The sequence below is a fragment of the Hippichthys cyanospilos genome, chromosome 9 (genome assembly GCF_059441005.1).
Source record: "Hippichthys cyanospilos isolate Australia breed blue-spotted pipefish chromosome 9, RoL_Hcya_1.0, whole genome shotgun sequence".
Taxonomy (NCBI): domain Eukaryota; kingdom Metazoa; phylum Chordata; class Actinopteri; order Syngnathiformes; family Syngnathidae; genus Hippichthys; species Hippichthys cyanospilos.
Genome location: NC_142377.1, coordinates 13,795,223 through 13,818,240, shown reverse-complemented (window position 1 = coordinate 13,818,240; position 23,018 = coordinate 13,795,223). Strand labels below are relative to the sequence as shown.

At 37.9% G+C, this 23,018-nt stretch overlaps 2 protein-coding genes across 4 annotated transcripts in view; one reads left to right on the top strand and one right to left on the bottom strand.

The window, feature by feature from the left end:
* mapkapk2a (MAPK activated protein kinase 2a) overlaps window positions 1-8,238 on the top strand; it is a 28,032-nt gene extending 19,794 nt beyond the window's left edge. For both annotated transcript variants that reach the window (XM_088424321.1, XM_088424320.1), the window contains exons 2-10: window positions 3,453-3,592; window positions 4,785-4,849; window positions 5,313-5,392; window positions 5,485-5,611; window positions 5,706-5,781; window positions 5,856-5,980; window positions 6,396-6,481; window positions 6,568-6,648; window positions 6,740-8,238. In XM_088424321.1, coding sequence (XP_088280447.1) covers window positions 3,453-3,592; window positions 4,785-4,849; window positions 5,313-5,392; window positions 5,485-5,611; window positions 5,706-5,781; window positions 5,856-5,980; window positions 6,396-6,481; window positions 6,568-6,648; window positions 6,740-6,889 — 930 coding nt within the window. In that variant the 3' untranslated portion in view covers window positions 6,890-8,238. The remainder of the gene's footprint in view (window positions 1-3,452; window positions 3,593-4,784; window positions 4,850-5,312; window positions 5,393-5,484; window positions 5,612-5,705; window positions 5,782-5,855; window positions 5,981-6,395; window positions 6,482-6,567; window positions 6,649-6,739) is intronic.
* Window positions 8,239-19,335: 11,097 nt separating this feature from the next.
* Window positions 19,336-22,950, bottom strand: il10 (interleukin 10). Of its 2 annotated transcripts, XM_088423178.1 has the most exons (6): window positions 22,708-22,950; window positions 21,548-21,659; window positions 21,373-21,432; window positions 21,107-21,271; window positions 19,722-19,784; window positions 19,336-19,644 (listed from the first exon to the last, which is right to left on the bottom strand). In XM_088423178.1, the coding sequence occupies exons 2-6, from the start codon at window positions 21,638-21,640 to the stop codon at window positions 19,531-19,533; spliced, it is 495 nt and encodes a 164-aa protein (XP_088279304.1). In that variant the 5' UTR covers window positions 21,641-21,659; window positions 22,708-22,950; the 3' UTR covers window positions 19,336-19,530. The 2 variants fall into 2 exon arrangements, with proteins under 2 accessions (XP_088279304.1, XP_088279303.1); XM_088423177.1 differs by having other exon boundaries at window positions 21,548-22,950.
* Between the last annotated feature and the right edge of the window lie 68 nt (window positions 22,951-23,018).

The window sequence follows — 23,018 nt, the reverse complement described above, 5'->3', positions numbered from 1 at the left end:
TTCTTATGAGGACCACACTTACCTTTTTGTTTGCTTTTGGGATTAAACTGCATGAACTTTAGTTATTGTCCCCTAGGCACACTCAAGTGTATACACGTGAAAAAGGTTTTGCTCAGAAGCTCCGATAAAATACATATTAAGTTTAAAAATGATAAAATAAGATAAAAGCCATAGTAAAATTCTAAAAATTGGCACCTGTAAGGGAACATTCAGATAAAATGGTGTTAATGCTCAAGTTGTTGCACGTCTCATAGCGCTATTGTTCAACAGTCTGGTGGCTTGCATAAAGAAACTATTCCCGCCAAGCTCAATTTATGTATTTTAGGAATATAATATTAGTTCGCATTTGCAATGTGACATCGCATTCCTCTTCTCATAAATATTTTTAAAATACAAGGAGTGAACAATGACTGAAGCAACTTAGCGTCCTTGGCGATCTGCATCAGAAATGCTACGATTGGTGTTCAGTTCATGTATTATTTTCGTAGCTTTTCATCATCAACAGTATGCTGGGGGACCTGGAAACACCCACCGAACGCGAGTTTACCCTCTGTCTGCTCCTCGTTGTTGAAGTAAACTGGCATTGGATGTCCTTGTCACCCCAAATACTCACGAGTAGACACAGAGTTGAGTCGTCGATGGAAAGCCTTTCCGGCGCCCGCCCTCTGTAAGCGTTTCAATGCCTCCCAACATTCCATCCACGAACCAAAGCTCCAGAAAGAACACACGGATCACAAGTGCAGCCACGTCCGACTGAAACAGATTTTGTGTCCCGTCGATTGGGATCAGAAACTTGCCACAGCTGGTGCCCGTCCATGGCATGCACTTGCCTAAAAGCTCTGCATCTCAAAGTACATGCTGGGGGGCAAGGAAACGCGTACCGATACCCGCCATCGGCGAGCGCTTCCCGTGTCATCCGGCAAGCTCTTCATGGTGCAAGTCCCCAAAAAGAACACGGACCGAGCACAAACTGCAGCAGGCCCCACGCCCGTCGATTGTTGTCAGTGCAGATAGCCCTTATCACCGTGTACTTTTCACCGTAGACAGGAAGGGGAGCACACTGCCCCCCACGCCCCTGGAATTCTTGCCTGGAACTCCAGAAACCCCAGGAACCTTTGAGTTCCTGGACTTTTTAAAGGGGTTATGATTATTCAAGACTTCCATTTCACAGTGATGAGAGAAATGAGTACATGAGCAGGACAGGTGTTTGGTCAGAGAGAATCAGTGCATCTTTTTTTTTTTTTTAATTCACCAAAGTTTACGAAAGAAGGAGTTTGGGCGCAAGACAGAGCTCTCCCCCTAAAAATGTGACTTATTTTGTGGAGCTGCTTTTTTTTCTCTTTATGAAGTATTTTTTGGATTGATTTAGGTTGAGTTTCGGCCCTTGTCCCTATCCGTCAGCGGTTGCTACAGCAAGAAACTGGCATGATATATTTGGCACCGTTTTTACTTTCTACTTTAAATAAGTTAAGGCTATAAGCAAATGCACTTAGTGTTACATTCGTGGGCCATCAAGAGGAAAAGTTATTTTTGATTCCTCATTTGTTGTGTCGATTTTACTCTCTGTTCCCCCTCGAGGTCAAGCACTCATTTTTATGAATATGTTTTGTCCCTGGACAGTTAACATATTATGCCATTCTGAGCCATTGTCATATATTTTAAAGTACAAATAAGGTTTTACTGATAGAATAGAATCGCAATATCTCCTATTACCACATCAGGGAAACAACCTGTCTAATTGTATCCTTTGATTTCATATCCCATTGTTGCTTACTTAGATTCTAATTAACACAGTGACTGCTTCTATTTGTAAGGTATGGCCTCATAGGAATTTACAGTCCACACAGTCTTCATTCATCACAAATTTTGTACACAGTTTGACATATCGGTAATCAGATTGTCCAATTGACACAAACATGTTTGCCTCTACTCAAGGCAAATGTACAGAAACACGTCTTCTCTTGGATTGTTGTTGAACCCCTAAGCGGCTTTTTGACTGATTCAAGCTTAAAAGTAATCTCTCCCCTCCACCCAATTTCACTGGCTTATCACCCCTTCAGTGTGATTTCTCTGGATCCACCCAGCCGTGGCTCAAGTGGCAGGTGGACTCTCCTGCATCCTTCCCTCACCCCATCACCCCAGTGTCTTTGTGTTTGCATTAGGAAATGCATTGTGTGCCCATCTGGCCCCTCCTTCTCACCGGGCTTCTGGATTTTGTCTGAAAGGGCCCACAACAGATGGACAGTCCACAGTTATTGGAAAAAAAAACAATAGTGGGGGTGTAATGGAGGTGTCTGTATATATTTTTTGAATGATAACTCCGTGAGTATTTGGGGGGGGGTGGGGGGTATATTTAGATTTAGCGTTTTCTATTTTAGTTCATGGCCTTGGCTCCTCTTCTTACAGCACTGGCTAATTCCTCTGACGTTTTAACAACACGTTGAAATTTGAGGTCTGGACAAAACAGAAAATGATTGTTTTAAAGTTGACTACGGATGCTGATGGTTATTTTAACCCGTTTAAAATGTGTCTTCATTTCATGTTATTTGAATTATCTTGAAATTTGTTGAATTTTTTTATATATTAAGTATGCAAATGAATAACACTAAATGACAATTACATATAATATATATATATATATATATACCCTAACCTAATATATAACTCATCACTAGAAAAAGAAAATGGTAAAACAAAGTAGAGAACTAGTAATGCTATTTGACCAAACCCCGGTAATAAACCATGACTAATTAATGACCCACCTCTACAATGCTTTAATTAACAGTTTAAACTAAAAAACACAAATATATTTTCAAACTTTTACGAACATCTTACATCACTTTCCAAATTAAAAAAAAATTAAATTGGCACTTTGGCACGAACAATACAGAAGTACGTGTATGGAATACATTCCCAACTTTATTTTTACATCTTTTTATTCCAAAATTACATTACGATCATAATCATACTTTTTTTTCAAGGTCTTCCTAACTTGTTTGGACTATATTTGATCAGACTGTCTGCTGCCTTAAGACATCCCTTTTTTCAATTTGTATTCAGCCTTTTCAAACTAGATAGATTACAGTACAGTACTATAATTAGGTTCATGTTCTTTGAAAGTTTTGATATAAATTTTTTTTTGATATGGTGATTCCGATTGTAAAGCATAAAATGAGAAAAAGCGTTGCTTTCTTAGACTTTTTGTTGGCTTTTTATTATAGTCGTTAAAAAAAAAAAACAGCACCCCTTAAAATGTGCATTGACCAAGTTTCCCCGCAAGAAGGCGGCATTTCCGCACAAGAGCAGCTCGGCAATGCTTGGTCTGTGTTTCTCCAAACGGTGGCAGCATTTACCTTCATTTGTCCTGTGTGCAAATCCAGACTAGTGTGTGATTGATGAATTTCCCCCATGCTTGGTCTTTATTAATCTGTTCTTTCCGACTTGCTGTGTAGATGCTGCAGGATTGCTCAAAAGCGCGGAGAGAAGTTGAGCTCCACTGGAGGGCATCACCTTGTTCCAATATAGTACGGATTATTGATGTCTACGAGAACCTTTATCAAAGTCGAAAATGCCTGCTCATTGTCATGGAGTGGTGAGTTTACCAATTCAGACAGGCACACAAACGCACACAATGACTGAAGCAGGGATTCAATCCTGAACTTCATAAATGTAAGGTAGATGTGTCAAAATGAGACAAATCTTAAATAAGATTCTCAGATGTCTGTGGATAAATGTCTGTGGTTTCAATTGCAACTAGGCAACCTTATTTTTCATCACTAAAAGCGGTAGTCCGCACTTGGTCTTGAAATGGTACACTTTTTGCGATTTTGGGTGTCAGATTACATGATAATGTTATGGAAAGATACCATATGTCACCAAACGTTCTCCCCACATTTCTGAACATACTACCTAAAATGCTCTATGTCTAATTTGTCTGTGTAATTTACTGTTGGAACAGGAGCTTATTTTATGCATTACTGTTTCTTCTCATGTGTTTTGATGTGGATTTTGTACAACATGTACATTGGTTTTAGTGCTGTGATGGTGTCAGATATCTGTATTCACTGGTGCCATATCATTAAAAACAGACACGCAGAGGGAAGGCCCAAATGTCTGAAATGTCAAAGGGTAATCTGGTGATCATTGGGAAGGCCATGTTTGAGCTGCTGAACTTGCATTTCACAGTAAGCTTATAGTGAAAGAGAGATTTCGAGAAATTTGAAGTGTATTGTGGTTAGGACACCCTCCCATGCTCAAAGACTGCCCACGCTTTGACCTGGATGCTCTGAGAAATAATTTGTGCAGTCATGCATCTTTGGTCTCACACACAAACCCCAAAATCGTGGCTTTGTGATTGCACCTGAAACTCAGTCATAAAGAACACGATCTTAAATGAATCATGTAAATCCATCTGATTAGCATTTTCTCATGCATCACTTATTTCCGTTTGACTGTTACCTACTGTTCACAGAAACCAAAGCATGCAAAATAAAATGACAACTGCAACATTGCAACATGAACAATATGGTGTGTTCCATAAATACCAGGGCAGTCACTATCATTTCTTTCAAGATTTATTATCCATTGGATTGTTCCATTGAATAATAGAGTTTGGGAATTGACCCCCCATCCCATCGACCCTTTTTTATTTTCTTATTTCCCCGAGCCCTAATAAATACCGCTGTATGTGTTTGATGGCCATGGCACTAGTGTGTTAATGTAAAATAAAACTTGAATGATTTGTTGTCTCACTCCCAAAATTGAAAATGCATTTGTTGTTGCAGTATGGATGGAGGAGAACTCTTCAGTCGAATCCAGGACAGAGGGGATCAGGCCTTCACAGAGAGAGGTATAAAACACACCGACTGCATTTCCGAAATTACGACTGTGCTCACTTATTTAGATAACATTAATCCAGTACTTCTTAATTACATTTTGCAAAGCCCCCCCCGGGAAAGAGAAAACCTTTCAGCTCCCCCCTCGACTCGCCGACTATAAATCAGATTATTATCTGTAGAAATTGTATAAGCATACCTAAACCTGTATCCTTCTGACCATTAACAAAATATAATAGTAAATAAAATTAACAGCTATTAACTACATTTTTACAACATTTATGCTGGTTACAGTTTAGTCTAAAACTGGGAAGAAAAAAACACCATGAAAAAAGCATCAAAGTGCCTGAATTAAACGATGCCAATCATTATTTAATCGCAATTACACTTCACATGACAAAAATAAAGGACCCACCCCCCAAATATTTAAGATGGACTGTATTAATCCAATGTAAACCTGTTTATTCTTGACACCAGAGGCATCAGACATAATGAAGAACATTGGCGAAGCTATCCAGTATCTCCACGCTGTCAACATTGCGCATAGAGATGTTAAGGTATGTGTGGTCGTATCCCATCACTCTCTCTGTTTGGACCAAGAAGTCAAAAGTATCGCCCCTTGAAGTAATTGATGCGAAACTTCCTGCAGCCAGAGAATTTACTGTATTCAAGCAAGAGGCCCAACGCTTTGCTCAAACTCACAGACTTTGGCTTTGCTAAGGAAACCACCTCACACAATTCTCTTGCTACCCCCTGCTACACACCGTACTACGTTGGTAAGAGCTCCTTTCTGTATTAAATGCATGATTTTCGCCCGCTCATGATTCCACATTGTTCAAATCTTTCATGTTGTCTTATCATTTAATACAGCACCAGAGGTTTTGGGGCCAGAAAAGTATGACAAATCTTGTGACATGTGGTCACTAGGTGTCATTATGTACATCCTGTAAGTGAAGTTTTAACATTGCAATCCATGGAATCATTTGGTTGTTGCAACCTGTGACTGTGGTTCTTCCGCAGGTTGTGCGGGTACCCCCCTTTTTATTCAAACCACGGTCTAGCCATTTCCCCCGGGATGAAGAAGAGGATTAGAATGGGACAGTATGAGTTTCCCAATCCTGAGTGGTCTGACGTATCAGACGAAGGTGAGGATATTGGCAAAGCTAAACATGATCATTTTGATGAGTGAAAATTTAACCTGTATAATATCATTAAAAGCCACATTAGATTGTTCAAGGTTCTGTATTGCCATCAGAAAACTTTTACTAAAGGTACAGACAGTGCTTTCTGTGAAATCTGAAGCTTAGATTTGTTTTTATCCGGTTCATTTAAAAATTAATTTATCAATGTCTTTTTCAAGATCTTCCTGATTAAGAGGAGTTAGTCAACAGTTTAACAACTTAAACTTTGCACATCTCTCGTCAGAATTTTATTACAATCATAAAACCCTGAAAATGTGATGGGTTATTTCCAGTTTTTTTTTTGGGGGGGGGGGTAAATTTGTCTTACCCAAAAATGAGCATTTCCCCTTGACTGACTTGAAGTGTTTTCCGATGGCAGCGAAACAGCTGATCAGGACCCTCCTGAAGACGGAGCCCACCCAAAGGATGACCATCACAGAGTTTATGAATCACCCTTGGATTAATGTAAACATCCTCCCTCGTTATCAGTCCGATACTTTTGGAAGTTACTGTCCACTAATGCGATCGCATTGTTGCATGTCTTCCCGCAGCAATCGATGGAGGTTCCTCAGACGCCGCTGCACACCAGCCGGGTATTAAAGGAAGAAAAGGACGCGTGGGAGGATGTCAAGGTTTGTCGTGCGCTTGTTTTTTTTGTCTGCTGAAATTGACCAATGTGCCGACCGTGCTCATTTTTTTTTTTCCCCCCTCTCTCTCTCTCAGGAGGAAATGACCAGTGCCTTGGCAACCATGAGGGTTGACTATGAGCAAATCAAGATTAAAACCATTGCGGACTCCACTAATCCGCTCCTAACGAAGAGGAGGAAGAAAGCCAGTCACGCCATGGCGGACGCTCAGTCTGCTACTCACTGAAAGCTGCGCACACAGTTTGTAAAAAGGAAGCAATAAGTTGTCGACGTGTGAGTCGCACCGCATGGATTTTTATCAGTGTTTTATTTTTTATGGTTGAGTCTAATGTGTTGGAGAGTGCTTTCTTTTTTTGTTTGTTTTCTTAAGAATTTGAACTCCCTTTTCCAGAGAGGTTCTCGATCTGTGGTTTTAGATGAGGGAAGTGATTATGAATGGACTAAAGGTGAGGAGAAGCACTGTGGAATTCCTCTCTCTCACAAACTGCTTTTGTGCTCAGCACTCGAGCACATGCAGCCCCCACTGTTCGCAATGTCCAGCCCAAACAAGTGAATGTTAAACACCAAAGCTAAATCCCCAAAACAAACGGAAGGCCTGAGTTCTTTTACATACAAACAGTGGAAGCAAATTTCTTTTCAGCTGACAAGAGGATTGTAAGGACCGCCTTGACTGGAATGAGCAGGGAATCGTTGCTCATTTTCTGTGTGATTGAGATTCTGGTTGTCTTAGTGAATGTTCTCACCAGGGCGCTTTTTGTGCCATTTTGACCTGTAGCCTCTCCTCTGACCTGCCTTAAGAGTTCCTTATTACTGGTCCAGTCACTGGGCAGAGAAGGTAGCGCCACCTGCACGTAGCAAAAAGGAAAAAAAGAAAAAGATTCAATTCTATTTTTTCACTGATTTTTACAGACGTTTTAGCACATGCCTTATTGACTTTGTTTCTCGGCATTTAGCGACATCATCTTTTGGTTGCCCGATTTCAGGTTAATACTATGCAGAACTTGTCAGCTTAAAGCACTGCTTGGACCTTTTGCCAATGGTGTTGGGTATTTGTTTGCTTAGTGTATTTGAGAGAAGGGAAATGCGTGTGTGTTCCTCACGGCATCTTTTTGTGAGGAGAGCATTGAGACACGAGTGGTTACAAGCTGTCGTTCTTTCATTTCTTTTTACAAGTGCACCTCCAAACATCCTGTCGCAAAGTACTAAAGAGCATGGGGGGGGGGGGGCAGCAGCAGCAGCAGCGTGTGACCCACCACCAGCAAGACTTTGTCACAATCACACGGTGTAATTGATAGTTCCTCTTCAGTGTTCTCTCCAGTCAAGTCCTCACTGCTCACTTGGGATCATGGGAACGGTTGCATTCATTTACTTTTGCTTCTCTTTATAAGTACACCAACATTATGTGGCACCAACAAATATCACACTGTAAAAATATTGGTTGGAAAAAAAGTTACTTTTTTCTTATGCACATTTGTCGGTCTTTTTTTTTTTTTTTTTTTTTTTCCCCTTGTCAGCTGCAACTGCCATACTCTTGTCTGCTTGCTTTCAATTAAAAAAGAAAACACACACAAACCAGTCCTGCATCTGAAATGAATGAAAGTAATTATCTTATTGACTTCTGGCCATTTTAGAGCATTTTGACATTTTCAGGGTATTTTCTTCAATCTCCAATCTAAAATTGGGCATCAATGCCATCTACTGGTGATTGTATATCAGTAAAGTTGTTTGCAAGAGCGACATTTGCAGTGTAGTATAGGATCAAACGCTGCCCCGCTATCACTGTTGAAACCTGTAATTAACAAGTACTGTATATTCGTCAATGGCAGTGAACGACATTTTGGCGGCGAGAAGACTGACTTGGTGTTCTCCCACAAGTTCTTGACGAAATGTCCGGAAGGAAATCTGGGCGTTTTTTCTTAAGCCGCTGGCTCCATGACCTAATAATTCCAGGTGAGTGGAAGAAAATGGATGATAATAATGGCAAAGCTAATATGAGCCAGTTGGATATTTCAGAATCATGTAGCAAACTGAAATGTTAAAAAAAAGCGATCTTTTTGTGACTTAAAATTGTTCCTGCTTGTCAAGCCTCTCAACTTCAACTCTTAAAACAATACAGCACAATTTTGTTCTGAAATCACATCGACTAGCCAATTCAGGGGATTAACAATTGATTTAGTGATGCTCGGTGTCTCCATATCGGCAGGCGTGACAGACATAAAACACTTTGATGCTGACAGCATGAAACAATTGCAATTCCTACTGACTCAAATTTGCTTGAGAGTTCTTTTCCTCGACCAAAATTTTTGGCAAAGGTTTGTCTAAAGTGTCAAGAGGAAATTTGAGTGCTGCTAACCACACTTCAAAACAAACGTCGACCAGCAAGTGGAAATACTTTATTTGGTCTTTATAACTGTTTTTCACTAAGAAAAAATCTGACGACCCGATAGCCACGTCCCTATATCATACGAGACAAACACTGATATTTGAGTAGGGAAATGTTTTGCAGAGTTTATAGAAAGTGAGTTTTTATACATACTTTATACTTTCAGATAATACATAAAACGGAAATAGTTCATTATTTCAGGTGCGGCGCATGCGGACCGATGGTTAGGGACCTCTGCACTATATGATGTATTTAACCAAATTTGTTGATCCAAACAACCAATAACTTAAGGGAAACCTTGAACGTTGTCTTTTTTTGTTTGTTTTGTTTTTGACAGTAACGTCATTTCATAACGGTTTTTGACCACTCAGATCTTCATTCAGACTTTTCCCCTGATCTCAAGGTGAACTTCCTGGAATGTCCCACTTCTACAACCTGTTACTAACATTGAAGTATACTGGAACGAATCCAGCTCTTGCACTATTCATGCGTGCCAATTCACGAATCCCGCATCTGACGTAGCAACAGACATGAAACGGTGCTGACAGCTTATGAAAGAATAATGAACCGGGCAGTCTTTAGTATGGGAAACTCTAAAAAGTCGTTTTTCTAGCTTTAAAAACAGCACCTTCCGGTTATTTTGCGATTTACGAGGCACCTCATGGAGCTACCCTTTCCCTCTAATTGACAAAATGTGACGGCACAGACAGCATTTCTTTTTTTTGGCACCCGTCCACAGTTTGTCATAGCGGATCAGCTGCCAATTTTTCTGATGAAAAAGCCCACTGACGTCACATGTCAGCCTGAAAATTGAGGATCCAAATATTCTGGCTAAGGTATGTCATCTAATGTGATTTCTAATCGTACTGCGCGTCAAAACGCAGAATAACGTTGAATATGTTAATAAATCGGTAATATCTTAATATATATTAACAGAATACATAACGGTACTACGAGAGCAGCCCCGTGGATGAGTGGTTGGTTAGCACGTACATCTCACCTTTGAGAGGTTGCGGGTTTGATTGCAGCTCAGGCCTTCCTGTGTTGAGTTTGCATGCTCTCCCCATGCCTGAGCAGGTTTTCTCTGGGTACTCCGGTTTCCTCAAAGACATGCATGGTATGTATGTATTTGGACACTCCAAATTGCCCTTAGGCATGTTTGTGAGTGTCAATGCTCATCCATCTATGTGTCCTTGTCATTGGCTGGCTGCCAGTTCATGTTGTTTACCCCGCCTACTGCCCGAACACACCTGGAATAGCGACCCTCGAGAAGATTGGTGGCTCTGGAACAGGGGTCGGCAAACTTTGTGGCTTGACAGCCGGGCTGGGACAGCAACAAGATATTATGCATTTAAAAAAACAACGCATTTGTTAACAGTACATATCATACATAAACTTAGCTAAAGTAGTAGAATGCTGCAGATGTGTTCTGATATGACCAGTAGAAGAGCGATAATTAAAAATGGCTCATTTGCTCTCGCTCTCTCTCATTCTTTCTCGACACTGCAAAATCATGTCATTGCGCCCACTGTGGTAGTCTGTCATAGGTCAAAATGAAATGAATGGAATCATTGAAACCAACCTTAATTTTGTGCCATCATAGGCGCCCGGATTAAAAAGACCAACGGGACGTAGTTTGCCCATCCTTGCTCTAGAAGATGGATGGATGAATTGTGTTGTTACATATTCTAGATCACAGCCATTGTGTGGTCTATACAACCATCACACCGCGTTACCATTATTTCCTTATTAATACAGTCAACTAAGGGGCAAAAACAGCCCGAAAACAATACAAATAACAGGATTTTTTTCCATTTTATTCATGATCCACAAACGTAATTTAAATCTAAATACTGTGTTTAGACTAGTTGGAGAGGACGCACACACAAACACACACAAAGTACATATAGTCTGTGTGTGTGTTTATAACGTACTATTTTAAAGGGAAATTAGTGCATATTCATATATATGTCTAGATGTATACTACGTATGTATATATGTGTATAACTATCCATACAGCATGTGTGTTTGTATATCCTGAATGTATATGTATGTATGTATAAATAGTATTTATGTGTGTGTATTATATACTGTAACATTTTACTGGGAAATTTGTGTGTGTGTGTGTGTGTGTGTATATATATATATATATATATATATATATATATATATATATATATACACACACACACATACTGTATGTGTGTGTGTGTGTGTGTGTGTATGTGTGTAGATATACACTCTATTAGATGTAGTGGTTTGGGAAACCACCCCATTAATATAGAACTTCTTCAAGATATTTGTATATGCCACGCATGCTGTACAACACAATGTACATTCCAGCAACCACACGTGTTCGAAGGCAAGTTTGTCTTGACTGTGCCATCTCATTTGAAAATCCCAAACCTGCCAAATCCACACCATTTTTTAATGCAGCTTTCTAAAACTCCTGAGCTCATGTAACAGCTGTGACTCAATATATGACAACAGCAATTTTCTGCTTTTGGATTTTTTTTGAGGGGCTGTGACATGCGACACTCAGACTCATCATGTGACAAAGTTTTAACGGTGGCTCCAGGGATATTCATAAAACACAAAGCCAATTCGGTGGAATTGAGTCATTTGGAACATGTGTGTTTATTTGTTCCACCTAATTTTCAAACATACCCAGCCAGTCTATCAGGTGCAAAGTAGCAGCGATCCTGCTCTGAGTGTGACGAAACTAACAGTCATCTCCCATTCACATGCCTGTCAGATGAGGAAATTGGGACCAAACGGGGGCTTCAAGGGGATCCCCCGCTCCATTACTTGTGCAACGGTAATTGCAATTGCAATTCAACCATCCCGAAAACACACCCATCTGCACGTCCGCACATTTACCCCAAAATAAGTTGAGCGAATCCCATTTTTCAAATATTTTACACATCGTTTTGCCCCCATAGAAAAAGAACATTCTAAATATTCTTTTGTTTTAATTGCTGTTGCTGTAGTACTCATTGGGCACGTGCTTTTTACTCACATAAACCAAAAAAGCTGATTCTGACTCTGGGGAAAACCACAGACACCCTGAACCAAAAAAAAAAAACATATTTCTTGTGCTTTTCAACAAAATATCCTTGGTTGAATTTGCCAATGTTTGTTGTACATTGCTCATATGAGGGTAAACATCTAAAACATGTACATACTCTCATTCAGTAGTAAAGTAATCAAATACTTCAGATGCTTCAGTACCTTAAGTGTCTGAAAATGGAACTAAATGAATTAACTACCTACAAAATGAGTTAACTACCTACAAATTCTTAAATGGCTTTATACACAAAAATAATCTTTAAAAACAAATGTTGTAGGTAATAAGTAGTAATAAATTACTTTAATTCCATTACTCTATGTCCTAAAACAATTGAGTAATCAAATAATACCATCAGGCACTAAAGAAATCAATTGCTTAGGCTGCTTGAGTACCTAAAGTAATTGATGAGGTCAATTGTACTATGAGACTAGTAATCAATTACCTTAGGTCATGAAGTACAAAAGTAATCAATTACTTTAGGAAATAAAGTAATGCACAACTTTAAAAGGGCCCATATTATGGTATTTTAAGCGTTCCACAATTAAATAGATGTATATTAATGATGTAATCTTACCTTTGGTGCTTTGGAAATTCAATTTCTTACTGTATGTCCCTCACAAGTCATTTATATCGGCTTGGGCGGGACCGAGAGCGCAGAATAAGCAAGTAATTCTTAGAAATTTATCAATGAAGGAAAATATCAATTTGTTTAGTGTGAGAAAATAACATTGTAACATGGCTAACATGTTAACGATATTATTTCCGCATACTTTGAAAGTCCCGAGACAATGTGTCAGCTGCCTTCTTTGTTGTTGTTGTTGTTCTTTTTTTTTTTTAACAGTTTCTCCTTCTTGGAAAGACTTCTTCTTGTTCACAATGACTTGACACAACCGGCAACTTTCGCTTTTGAAGAATGGTGTGAAAAATAAAAGTTATTACTTTTTTCTCCCTAGTAAGCGCATCGATTATAATTGCCGGTAACTTGCTCGCTGAGTAGCTTGTTAGTTTGAGTTGACTCGGTACTTTTGTGCCGCTATTGCAATGAGCTCAGCACCCATATTTGCGCATATGTGTAAACCAAAGATCACTATAATTCAAACTCATCGACTGGCTGCCCAATATGTAAATAAAGCTGACTGTCTTTTTTTTCTTGAATCAACGTAATATTTTTCAAATGTTTTTTTGAATGTTTGAGTATAATTAAGTGCTAAAAATATTGATATCGATTACAATTAACTACTAAAGTAATTGATTGCTTTAGGTGCTTGAGTACCTTAAGTAATTGATTTCCAAGTACGGAAATAATTGAGCACTCGATTACCATTACCTACTAAAGTAATTGATTACTTTAGTTTGACTACCTATAGTAATTAATTACATTAAGTATTAAAATAATTGAGTTACCAATTATAATTATGCATTGAATTAATTGGTATTTTTAGGTGCTTGGGTACCTATGTAATTATTCACCATTAAGTACAAAAATATTTGAGTTCTCGATTGAAATTAAGTACTAAATTATTTGATAACTTTAGGTGTTTGAGTACCTTAAGTGATTCATTGCCATTACGTGTTAAAATGGTTGACTTACTAAAGTAATCGATTACTTTAGGAGCCTTAATTACTTTTATGTACTCAATCATCGATTACTTTAGGTAATAAGTTCTAAAATAATTGAGTAAATTTTAGTACTTAATTACTTCCGGTCAATTGTTAATTGATTACTTTAGCACCTAAATTTAGACTAGCTTTTAGTACCTAAAGTAATCAAGTAACAATTTTAGTTTTTAGTTACTTCCATTTTTTTTACTTAACATTTTAAATTTTAGTTACTTTTAGTACCTAAAAACGACTTTAGTAGCTAAATCATTCATTACCTATTTCTTAATTCATCAGCCAGTTTTAGATAGTTTATTAGCCAAAAACTTGAACATTTTTGAGAAAAAAAAAATTCTATAAGTACCTGGGATTCAATGTCTGGACTTGGAAAAAAAATGTCACTGGGATCGAATGAGTTAAAAGTGAAAGTTAAAAACAAAGAAGGCGTTTTTTCGCATCTCAAGAACCTTCATGAAGTCACAATTATACAGTATTGTGCACTGGATGGGAAACAGGTGTGATTGTGATGGAATTTTCAAAGGATGGTGTGGTTTTCAAAGATGTCTTTTTTTTAGATCGGTTGTGATGACTGATGTCAAGCTCTTAACTATTTCAACAGCTTCCAACACAATTGGAAACGTTTCATGTGGTCTTTGTGTTGATGTCGCGTCACTTGAAGCGGTGTGCCATTGCGCTCATCGGCCCATTCGCATCCGCTCACGCGGGAAGCCGGCTGACCTACATTTGTGCAAGTAAGCCAAGTTGTGACACGTGATTTTGGGACCGTAGTTCACGTCAGGTGGACCCTAGTTGACGTAACGAAATTTCAGAAATAAAAACCTATGTCACGTTTGAACGTCTCAATTGTACTTCGCCAAGCCCCCCCTTGAGGACACAGAACCCCCCCCCCCCCCCCCCCCCCCCACTAGATGCGCTGACTATAAATAAGATTATTATCTATAAAAAAATTATAAATATACCTAAACCTGGATTAACAAAAGAAAAAAAGCAATATACAGTAAATCAATTTTCAACAACTGTTAATCAATTTTTACAAAGTTTATACGGGTTGCTGCTTAGTGTAAAACTGAAAAAAAACCACACAAAAACAAGTGCATCAGAGTGCCTGACACTTATTTTATTGCAAATACACCTAACATGACAAAAACAAAGCTTTTTCCCTGTCATCCGCACCCCTCCTGGCACCACCTCGCTTCCTCCCCCCAATACAATAAAATATTTACTACTATACAGTTTTACTATACATTTTTTTTTTTTTTTTAGTATTTTAACTATTTCCTATTCTTAGAAACAAAATATTTAATACCAGAAAATAATTTTTAATACTTTTACTCACATAATCCAGAAGGTACGTTTAATTTATCAATGTTATTTTGTTACAATCAGAAGTGCTAAGGTTAATGACTTCAAACTACAGTATTTTTGATTCTTCAGTGGTCTCCTTTGATTATCAATCATCTGGATGCCTTTTTAAAAAGTTTATTAAACCTGAGGAGAACTGCGGAATTTCAGCTTGTTAGATATTTACTGATCTCTTGTCACGCTCTAAAAAGTTGCGTTAGAGATAACGATTTTTTCTTTTTTTGTCAATGAAAGACTGACCAGTATTTGGGTGAATTTGACCCAACTTTTGGGATTGTTTTGCACAAAATGGGTTGTTTTTGTACAAGACAACCTCAAAAATATTATATAAAGGTTTGCTCAAATTTGCCCAAATATTGGGTTTATCTCTCTCTTTTTTAATCCATAATTGTGTTGATTTTGACTCAACTGTCTTTTAACGTGCATCTTCCATGAAAGCAGACAAATTAACTTTCAATTAAAATCAAGCATTCAGTTTGAGTAAAAACCCGAAAGTAACCCTTTTATCTATTTTCAAACACCAAAGCACTATACTATACTATACTATACTATACTATACTATACTATACTATACTGTACTGTACTGTACTGTACTGTACTGTACTGTACTATACTGTACTATATTTAGTTGCTTGACCACCTCTTCAGATGATGCCAAATGTAGTCATTTGGATTGTTAGGAAGCAGTCAAGTCTCTTGATTTCGTTAACAGGGAAATGAGTCATTCTGTACTTGGTAGTGGCTACTGAAAAATCCATGTTCGTCATGGCATGGTCACTTTTCCTGTATACTGTAGTTGTAACGGATGTCATTCATTTTACTTCCAACTATGTGGTAAAAGGTACTATCTTGGCGTTCTTTTTTTTCTTAATAACGGCTCTGCGGTAGTTAACAGGGTTGTGCAAAAGCAACAATACCAATGTATTCAAAGCTTTAAAGATGTTTTGGCCTCTTATCAGTGTCATATGTCAAGAGGCGCGTTGTTTGTCCTATTGTTGATTTATGATACACCAAGGAGCTGGTTGGGGGTGGTTTTGTGGTGGCCGACAGGTGGCAAATCGTTTCCAACGAAACCTCTTTGATATCTTTTATCGTGAATCCATCAAGTGCTGCTCTCAGTCTCAGCCCAGTCACAACTGGTACTTTCAGAACTTTGTTGAAAAATCAGTTTGAAATAGTATTCAGTGTCAGCGTAAAATCTCAAGGTTTCTGCTTGAAAACAAAAACAAGTCAAAAAAGTTTTCCTTAGCATCTGAGGTTTATTAAATGATTTAAAAGGCACTCTAACCCTTGTTGGGTGTTTTTTCCAATCCTTCGACTTTTAAAGCAAATGCATTTCACATCAAAGTAAAAGCATTGAAAGAAGACACCAGGGAGCTGAAATTTCATCCAGATGGTGAAAACATGTCATAGTTCAACATGGCACGTTCACTTTGTCATCACACTACAAGGAGTAAGCCATCACTTGGCTAAAATATCATACGAAAGATGTGGAAGAAAAGGACCCTAAAATAGTCAAATTACTGACTGCATGAAGGGTTAAATGATGGCTGGCGTTGTGCTCAATCCCATTTTGCATATGATTGGTCACTTCCGACCATAAGCACCTGAGCATGTGTGTCTATATATATATATATATATATATATATATATATATATATATATATATATATATATATATATAATTTCTATAATAGCATTGACCATGTGCAGTAATTTGACCACAAAATTCTGCACATGGTCAATACTATTTTGGGGCACAGTTAGCGATTTTTTTCATTATGAATGACATTACGCTCATTGCAGGCACTATGTTGCTGACCCTCCAAAGACTTATGTAGTTTCGATGCGCGATGCTGAGTCAGATCAGGAACTTCACAGACACGTGAGCGCAGGACCCGTTCACGTAAAGCGTAGCTGCACTCTATTTAAATGTATGGAACTTCATGATCACGTTTGCCTAGGTGACCACATTGCTGCTAGTCGTGGTATTTACAATTAGCACTAAAAGCTCTGACAAGAACGAGACCGCGGTTGCCAATGAAAAACCTCTTTTAAGAAGCGAGACACAAACGGCAAAACCGCATGTCAACTGTTTGTAGCTTGGAAATAGAGATAAGCAATATCAAACATTTTCTTCGTAACAACATAAACCGATAAGCCCAGTAATACACATCATCTTGTGTAAGAAGATGTACTAGGACACTGGCACTGTCAGCATTTTATTTTTTCATTTATTTATTTTTATTCTGGCTCAGAGGAAGCATTTTTAATTGGCTAAAAACAGACTGGACTCATCCTCAGGGCATGTGTCACATCCCTACAAATGATAATCACAATAGTCTGGCGGTGCAATGTTTAATTGACATTTAATTGATGATCAAATTCATCAATCAATAGTTTTTTTGATAATCGTTTGTACACCGTTTAATTTTAAATGTAATCATAATTTGTAAGTTAAAGCTCTATCTTTTAATTTATTTTTATACTGTTTTTTTAAAATGTGAACAATATATATAAATATATATATATATATATATATATATATATATATATATATATATACAATTATAATAACATTAAAAATATGATTTTTAAACTCTAACTTGGTAAGTTATCATTAAATTGTGTTGAATTTACGAATTTAAAATTTACGAGTGCAAAGTACAACTCTCATTTGCACGACTATGACTTCCCGTGACTTCCCGTGAGACGACTTCACGACTTCATCTCCTTTGGATTTGTGGATCTGATTCTTTGGATTTGGATTGAATATACAACTAAAATGACATCACGCTTAGCTACCAGGAAAAGCAAGTGATGAGCCAAGTGATCCAAAGTTGTTACAAAAGGTCGTAACATCGTAAGTAATTCCATAGCTCGCAAGCTAATCCTGCAACTCCAAATCCATAAGCAATATTGTTTGAAAATCATCAAAATAAAATAAATTATAAATTGGGCAGTTACGATGTCATTAAGAGAGCCACATAACCACAACAATTACGAAATAATAATTAATATAAAACTCTTTATTTGTAATTAATCGATTGCCCGGCTATAGAAAATGTTTAGATGAATGGATAAACTTTATTTCGTCATAGGATTTCGCTTAAGTGATCGTGTTTCAAAGGGAAATGGTTTTTTTTTTAAATCAACTGCAGTCTGCAGTGTTTGTTTCTACCAGTAGAGGGCCGTAGCTGTTGAAGAAGCTTCCTAAAATGAAGCCGTTTTCCAAGCAATTGGCCCCAAATGGCCCAAAAAGCTTAGTTTAAGCATCGCTAAAAAATGCACATACATTATGCTTAAGAGTGAAGCCGGATTGAAGCTCATATTTGCCAGTGCATTGCGCCATTCACCGCTTGACCTATGGCGGCGCGGATGACCGGCAGATCGATTTACTTTGCCTGCCATCTTGGCGTGACGTCATCTTAATTTCAATCCAAAAGATCAGATCAACCAATCCAAAGGGGGGATTCATGCAAAGATGTCAAGTCGTGTCTCGCGAAGTCATAGTCGTGCAAAAAAAAAAAAAATAAATAAATAAATATATATATATATATAATATATATATATATATATATAATATATATATACATATATATTAGTATGCCATAACCTGATTAGCGCCTGTTGGTTGTAGGTGAAAAGGAAAGTTCAGGAAAAGCATGTGAGATTTGTCGATCCGATGAATGGTGAATTTAACTTGAAAAAAAACATCTTTACGCACTCTTTTTAAGAAGAAGCTTGCTTAGCACGGGAGCGTCTGAAGTTTAGCCTACCACATCAATGCAACGCATCCAACAAATACTCTAATGTAGCGAGCTATAGCAAATCTCTTTGCCAAACTAAATCGAGAAGATCTGGCATTTGGGCAATTTTATTTTCTAATTGACAAAAGAAAGCCGCACCATTCCTCCCGATCGCTGAAACTAAATCTTGCAGCCCTTGAGACAAGTTTTAAACTCAGCAGAAGTTAAATGTTACAACTGCTTCTGTTAAAGTGTAGTAAGTAGGCGCTAGATTTTTTTTAACCCTGCGTGAGTGGTCTTGCATATGTAGGTGCTATGTAGTTCCACTTACAGTAAGTTTAGATAAAAGCTGCTGCTGGTAAATGGAGGATATAGGTCACGTTTGAGGTTAGTGCATCAGCGTATCAGCGTGGGTTTACACTTAACATGTATAGGGTGTCATGTTTTCACTCCTTGTACATGAACAAAATATCAAGTGAAGCAAAAAATGCGGGCAAATCCTTTATTTGGTACAAATTGAAAATAAATAAAGAAGTACATCATAACAATAAATATTCCGGCCGACAAGTTGGACTCAATATGATTCCAAAGTAGACTTTTCATTAGCACATCCAATATTGTCCATAAGTTTCTTCTTACTGTACTGAACAAGTTCACATTGATGAGTTTTTTTTTGTTTTTTTTTAAAAGGACAATGCGTTGTTGTTCCTCTGGCGTTTGGAGGCCAGATATGTTTCAATGTAGTTAAAAAGCACATCCAGCTCGCCCATGGCCTTGTACACGCCTTTGTTCTCCATCTGGGGACAAACACAAGTCCGCCCTTAAGACAATGAAGACTACATGCGTGCAATTCCCACACCGCAGGAAAACCCACCTGGTTGTACGTCGTATTTAGTTTGATGATGTCAAACTGCTTCTGGCATGCAAAGTATTTCTTCTACGGGAGGAACAGAGAAAGTGTGTTACTTAATATGCCTGCAGACTACTTCAAGTCTCCATTTGACTTCCCCTTTTCTAAGTTCAGGATGATGCATAAACTACGCTGCTACTTGCTTTTTTTTTTTTTGAATGCGTCACAATCCTTCCAATGACCTCTTCCGTGTTTTTTTTTTTTTTGCTCATGCATGTGCCTCATCTTATGGAGTGTTGGGGATTTATCCCACAATTAGGAGGGGAGTTTTGATGCTGTGTTTGAAGGCGTCTTTCAAACACATGTTTTATAATATGAACAGAAACGTTTGGTTTCATCAGGATTAAAACAAAAGCATAAGATCATACTCCCAGGCCTCCAAATGGCCATAATTGGATTCTACTATGGATTTTACTGTTATTCTACAGTAGAATCCATTTATCAGTATGCTGTTGTAAATGCATTCACAAGATTTTGCTGTATTCATTACTGAAAAAGTAATGCGAAACTTATCCAATTATGAACTGTGAAATCACAGCAAGTTTAACAGTGCAGTCTTATCTGAAACTAATTTCATTTGACTAAGTTATCAAAACGGGTGCGCATAATAGAGTAAAAACGTACTTTTACGTTTGTATTTAAAGAGCAATTTTACTCATTTAGTCATTTTCAATCTATATTTCACTCATCTTGGGAACGTCACGTGACCAAAACACAGAAAAAAGGTGAGTCCTGAGCATGTGATGTCCTTTGCAGTTGACAGCACCGAGCAAAATAAATCAAATCAAAAGAATAATAAAAAAACAAAACAAGGTATGACTATGTTCCCACGCTACATTAAAGTTTATTTATTGCGGCTTTCACTCTGATGTAGATTTTCATTTATGACCATACCTTTTTTTTTTAATTCCATGTTTATGTCAGCATTTTTTTCAAAGTCAGAACAGTAAAAAAAAAAAAAAAAAAAAAAACAATTTAGTTATTTCAATAAAAATCTACCTCAACTATATAGATTGTCTTGCAATAGCACATCTATTACAGGTTTACTTCGCCATTTTTCTGAATATTTTTCCTCCTAAGGACAGAGAAAATTGTACGTATTTTTTAAACAAATAAACTAAAAAAGGGGGAGGTTCAATCTCTATTTTAGTTAATGCGTGTTCCGCCGAGGGAACACTGTAATTGTGCAAGGAAAGTGATGCAATGATCAAATATGAACTTTTTTTCTCCCGAAAAAAATGCTACACAAGTAAAGTATGGTTTCCCACTTATTTTTAAGTCCAGTGTGAATACGTTCGTTCCCTCGAGAAATAATGCGTGCCACCTGTGCGTGCAACTGCTTTACTCACACATTTGGTAACGTCTCTCTTGAGCTCATCAAATATCAGCTGGATGGACATCACATAAGGTTTCAACTCCTTGGTGTCCTCCGACACCCCGGCGATGGCTGCAGGTAGAACCGTGCCCAGGTAAAAGTCCAGGATACTGTTCATGGCGTGGCAGGCGAACGGCGTCTGCTCGAGAAACAGAAACTGCTGTTTTGTTGCTGATATCGAAAATGATGTTTTGTGCACCTTGCTCTGGCGGCGGCTTGTACAAAAAGAGAGGAACGTACTTTAAAAGAGTCCTCAATAGTTTGGTCGAGCAGCGCAGTGTCCAGGTCATCGTTTGCTTCCTATGTGATAATAAAAAAAAAAAAAAAGAAAAAAGAAAGAAAAAGAGTCGATAAGGTGCTCGGACTAGTCAGCGCAGTGATGCATTCACGGACGGTCTGGACGGCTCGTACTCACGTAAAAATCCCTGATCTGCACGTAATCTGCTCGCAGCCTCCGAAGCCTTCCGGGAAAAGTCTCGACGAAGCGACAGCACTGGTTGTTGCACATGGGACTGCAACACACTTTGCTGAGGAGATATTGGACGCTCAGCAACAGCAAAAGGACCGAGAAGCATCTCGTGCTCATCATGCAGGATATTTCTAGGCTTCCGGCGATTGAAGGGACCCGGTGGATGTAAATGACGAATGCTTATTTGTGGGGGTCAATCAAACTTGTTTATATAGGCAAATTTGGGCATGGGTGGGAATTGTAAAAAAAAAAAAAAAAAAAGCTTAAACATGCTTAATACATGCGGGAAAGTTTTCTTTCCCCCCAGACTCATTCATTACACACGGGCTACTCCTCCCATTACATAGATTGGTGCAAATTGAAATGTCATTGGGGGGAAAATCTGGGGTGTCCCTAGATTTCAACATTACCAGAAGTCGTTTTATCGGCAGTTTTTTTTTGTTGTTTTTGAAAAAATGTAACTTTTGCACAGACATTTTAATGTGACCTGATTTTAGGTGCTTAAAATTGGGTTGACTGTAAATCACTCGTTTCAACATCTAGTAATTGCCAGTGACTTGCCAAAATCTATTCTGAAAATTCTAATCATTCATATTTTGTGGTGTGAAAAAGAATGATGTTGGGTAAAATTTCAACGTAGGTTGTCAAGGATTATTTTATTTATTATTTTATTTATTATTCCTACAATCTGTCTCAATTCTGTGTTGTCAGTCAACACAATAAATAAATAAATAAATAAATAAATAAACAAACAAACATACACCGCAGCAAAAATTCCACTGACAATCAAATATAAAACAAATACTCACCAGGAACTATCTATTACAAATTAAATCACTAGAGTCAATCCTATAACCTGTAGTTGTGTTATGACCTTAGCCAGCAAATGCTAAATGCTATTTTGGTTGACAGTTTAAACTATGCTAAACAAGTCAATGCATTTATAATTACCCAACCCTGTGATGTGGCAATTTAGTGACTGTTCCGATTTGGTGTACCAACTAAATCATGACTTGCTCCACGTAGCTTCTGCAATGAGTATGAGTATGAGTAATTACTGTTCGTGCATTAAATGAAGATTTCAATGAAGGAATGAGATATCCTACTGTATGAGTTGTCAGTAAACGCCTCTCGAGTCAACTGTCAAGCACGTGAGTACGGGTTTTCTTTTGCTTCTTTGTGCATCTGCAAAAGCTGTCTTTTTCCTTTTTAATCAAAACCTTCTTTGTAAAAGTAAAACGAATAAAAAAAACAATCCTCTTCGGGTCCCAAATATTACCACTTGGAACGCTCAGTTCGCGTACGTTCTTACTGCCTTTTTCCCATGATTGTTAAAAACCGAAGGAAGAAGTTCTGGACTTGTTTTTCCGGTATGACGCAATCGTGAAAACGAAAGTCAACAGGAAAGCATTTAACA

What these genes read in the sequence shown, in the direction of transcription:
- il10 (XM_088423177.1), bottom strand. Translation starts at nt 21,721, where the DNA reads ATGATGAGCACGAGATGCTTCTCGGTCCTTTTGCTGTTGCTGAGCGTC. An exon ending in CTATTGAGGACTCTTTTAAA is followed by an intron (nt 21,272 to 21,372) that starts GTACGTTCCTCT and finishes TTTCTCGAGCAG; the next exon opens with ACGCCGTTCGCCTGCCACGC. An exon ending in TAAATACGACGTACAACCAG is followed by an intron (nt 19,645 to 19,721) that starts GTGGGTTTTCCT and finishes GTTTGTCCCCAG; the next exon opens with ATGGAGAACAAAGGCGTGTA.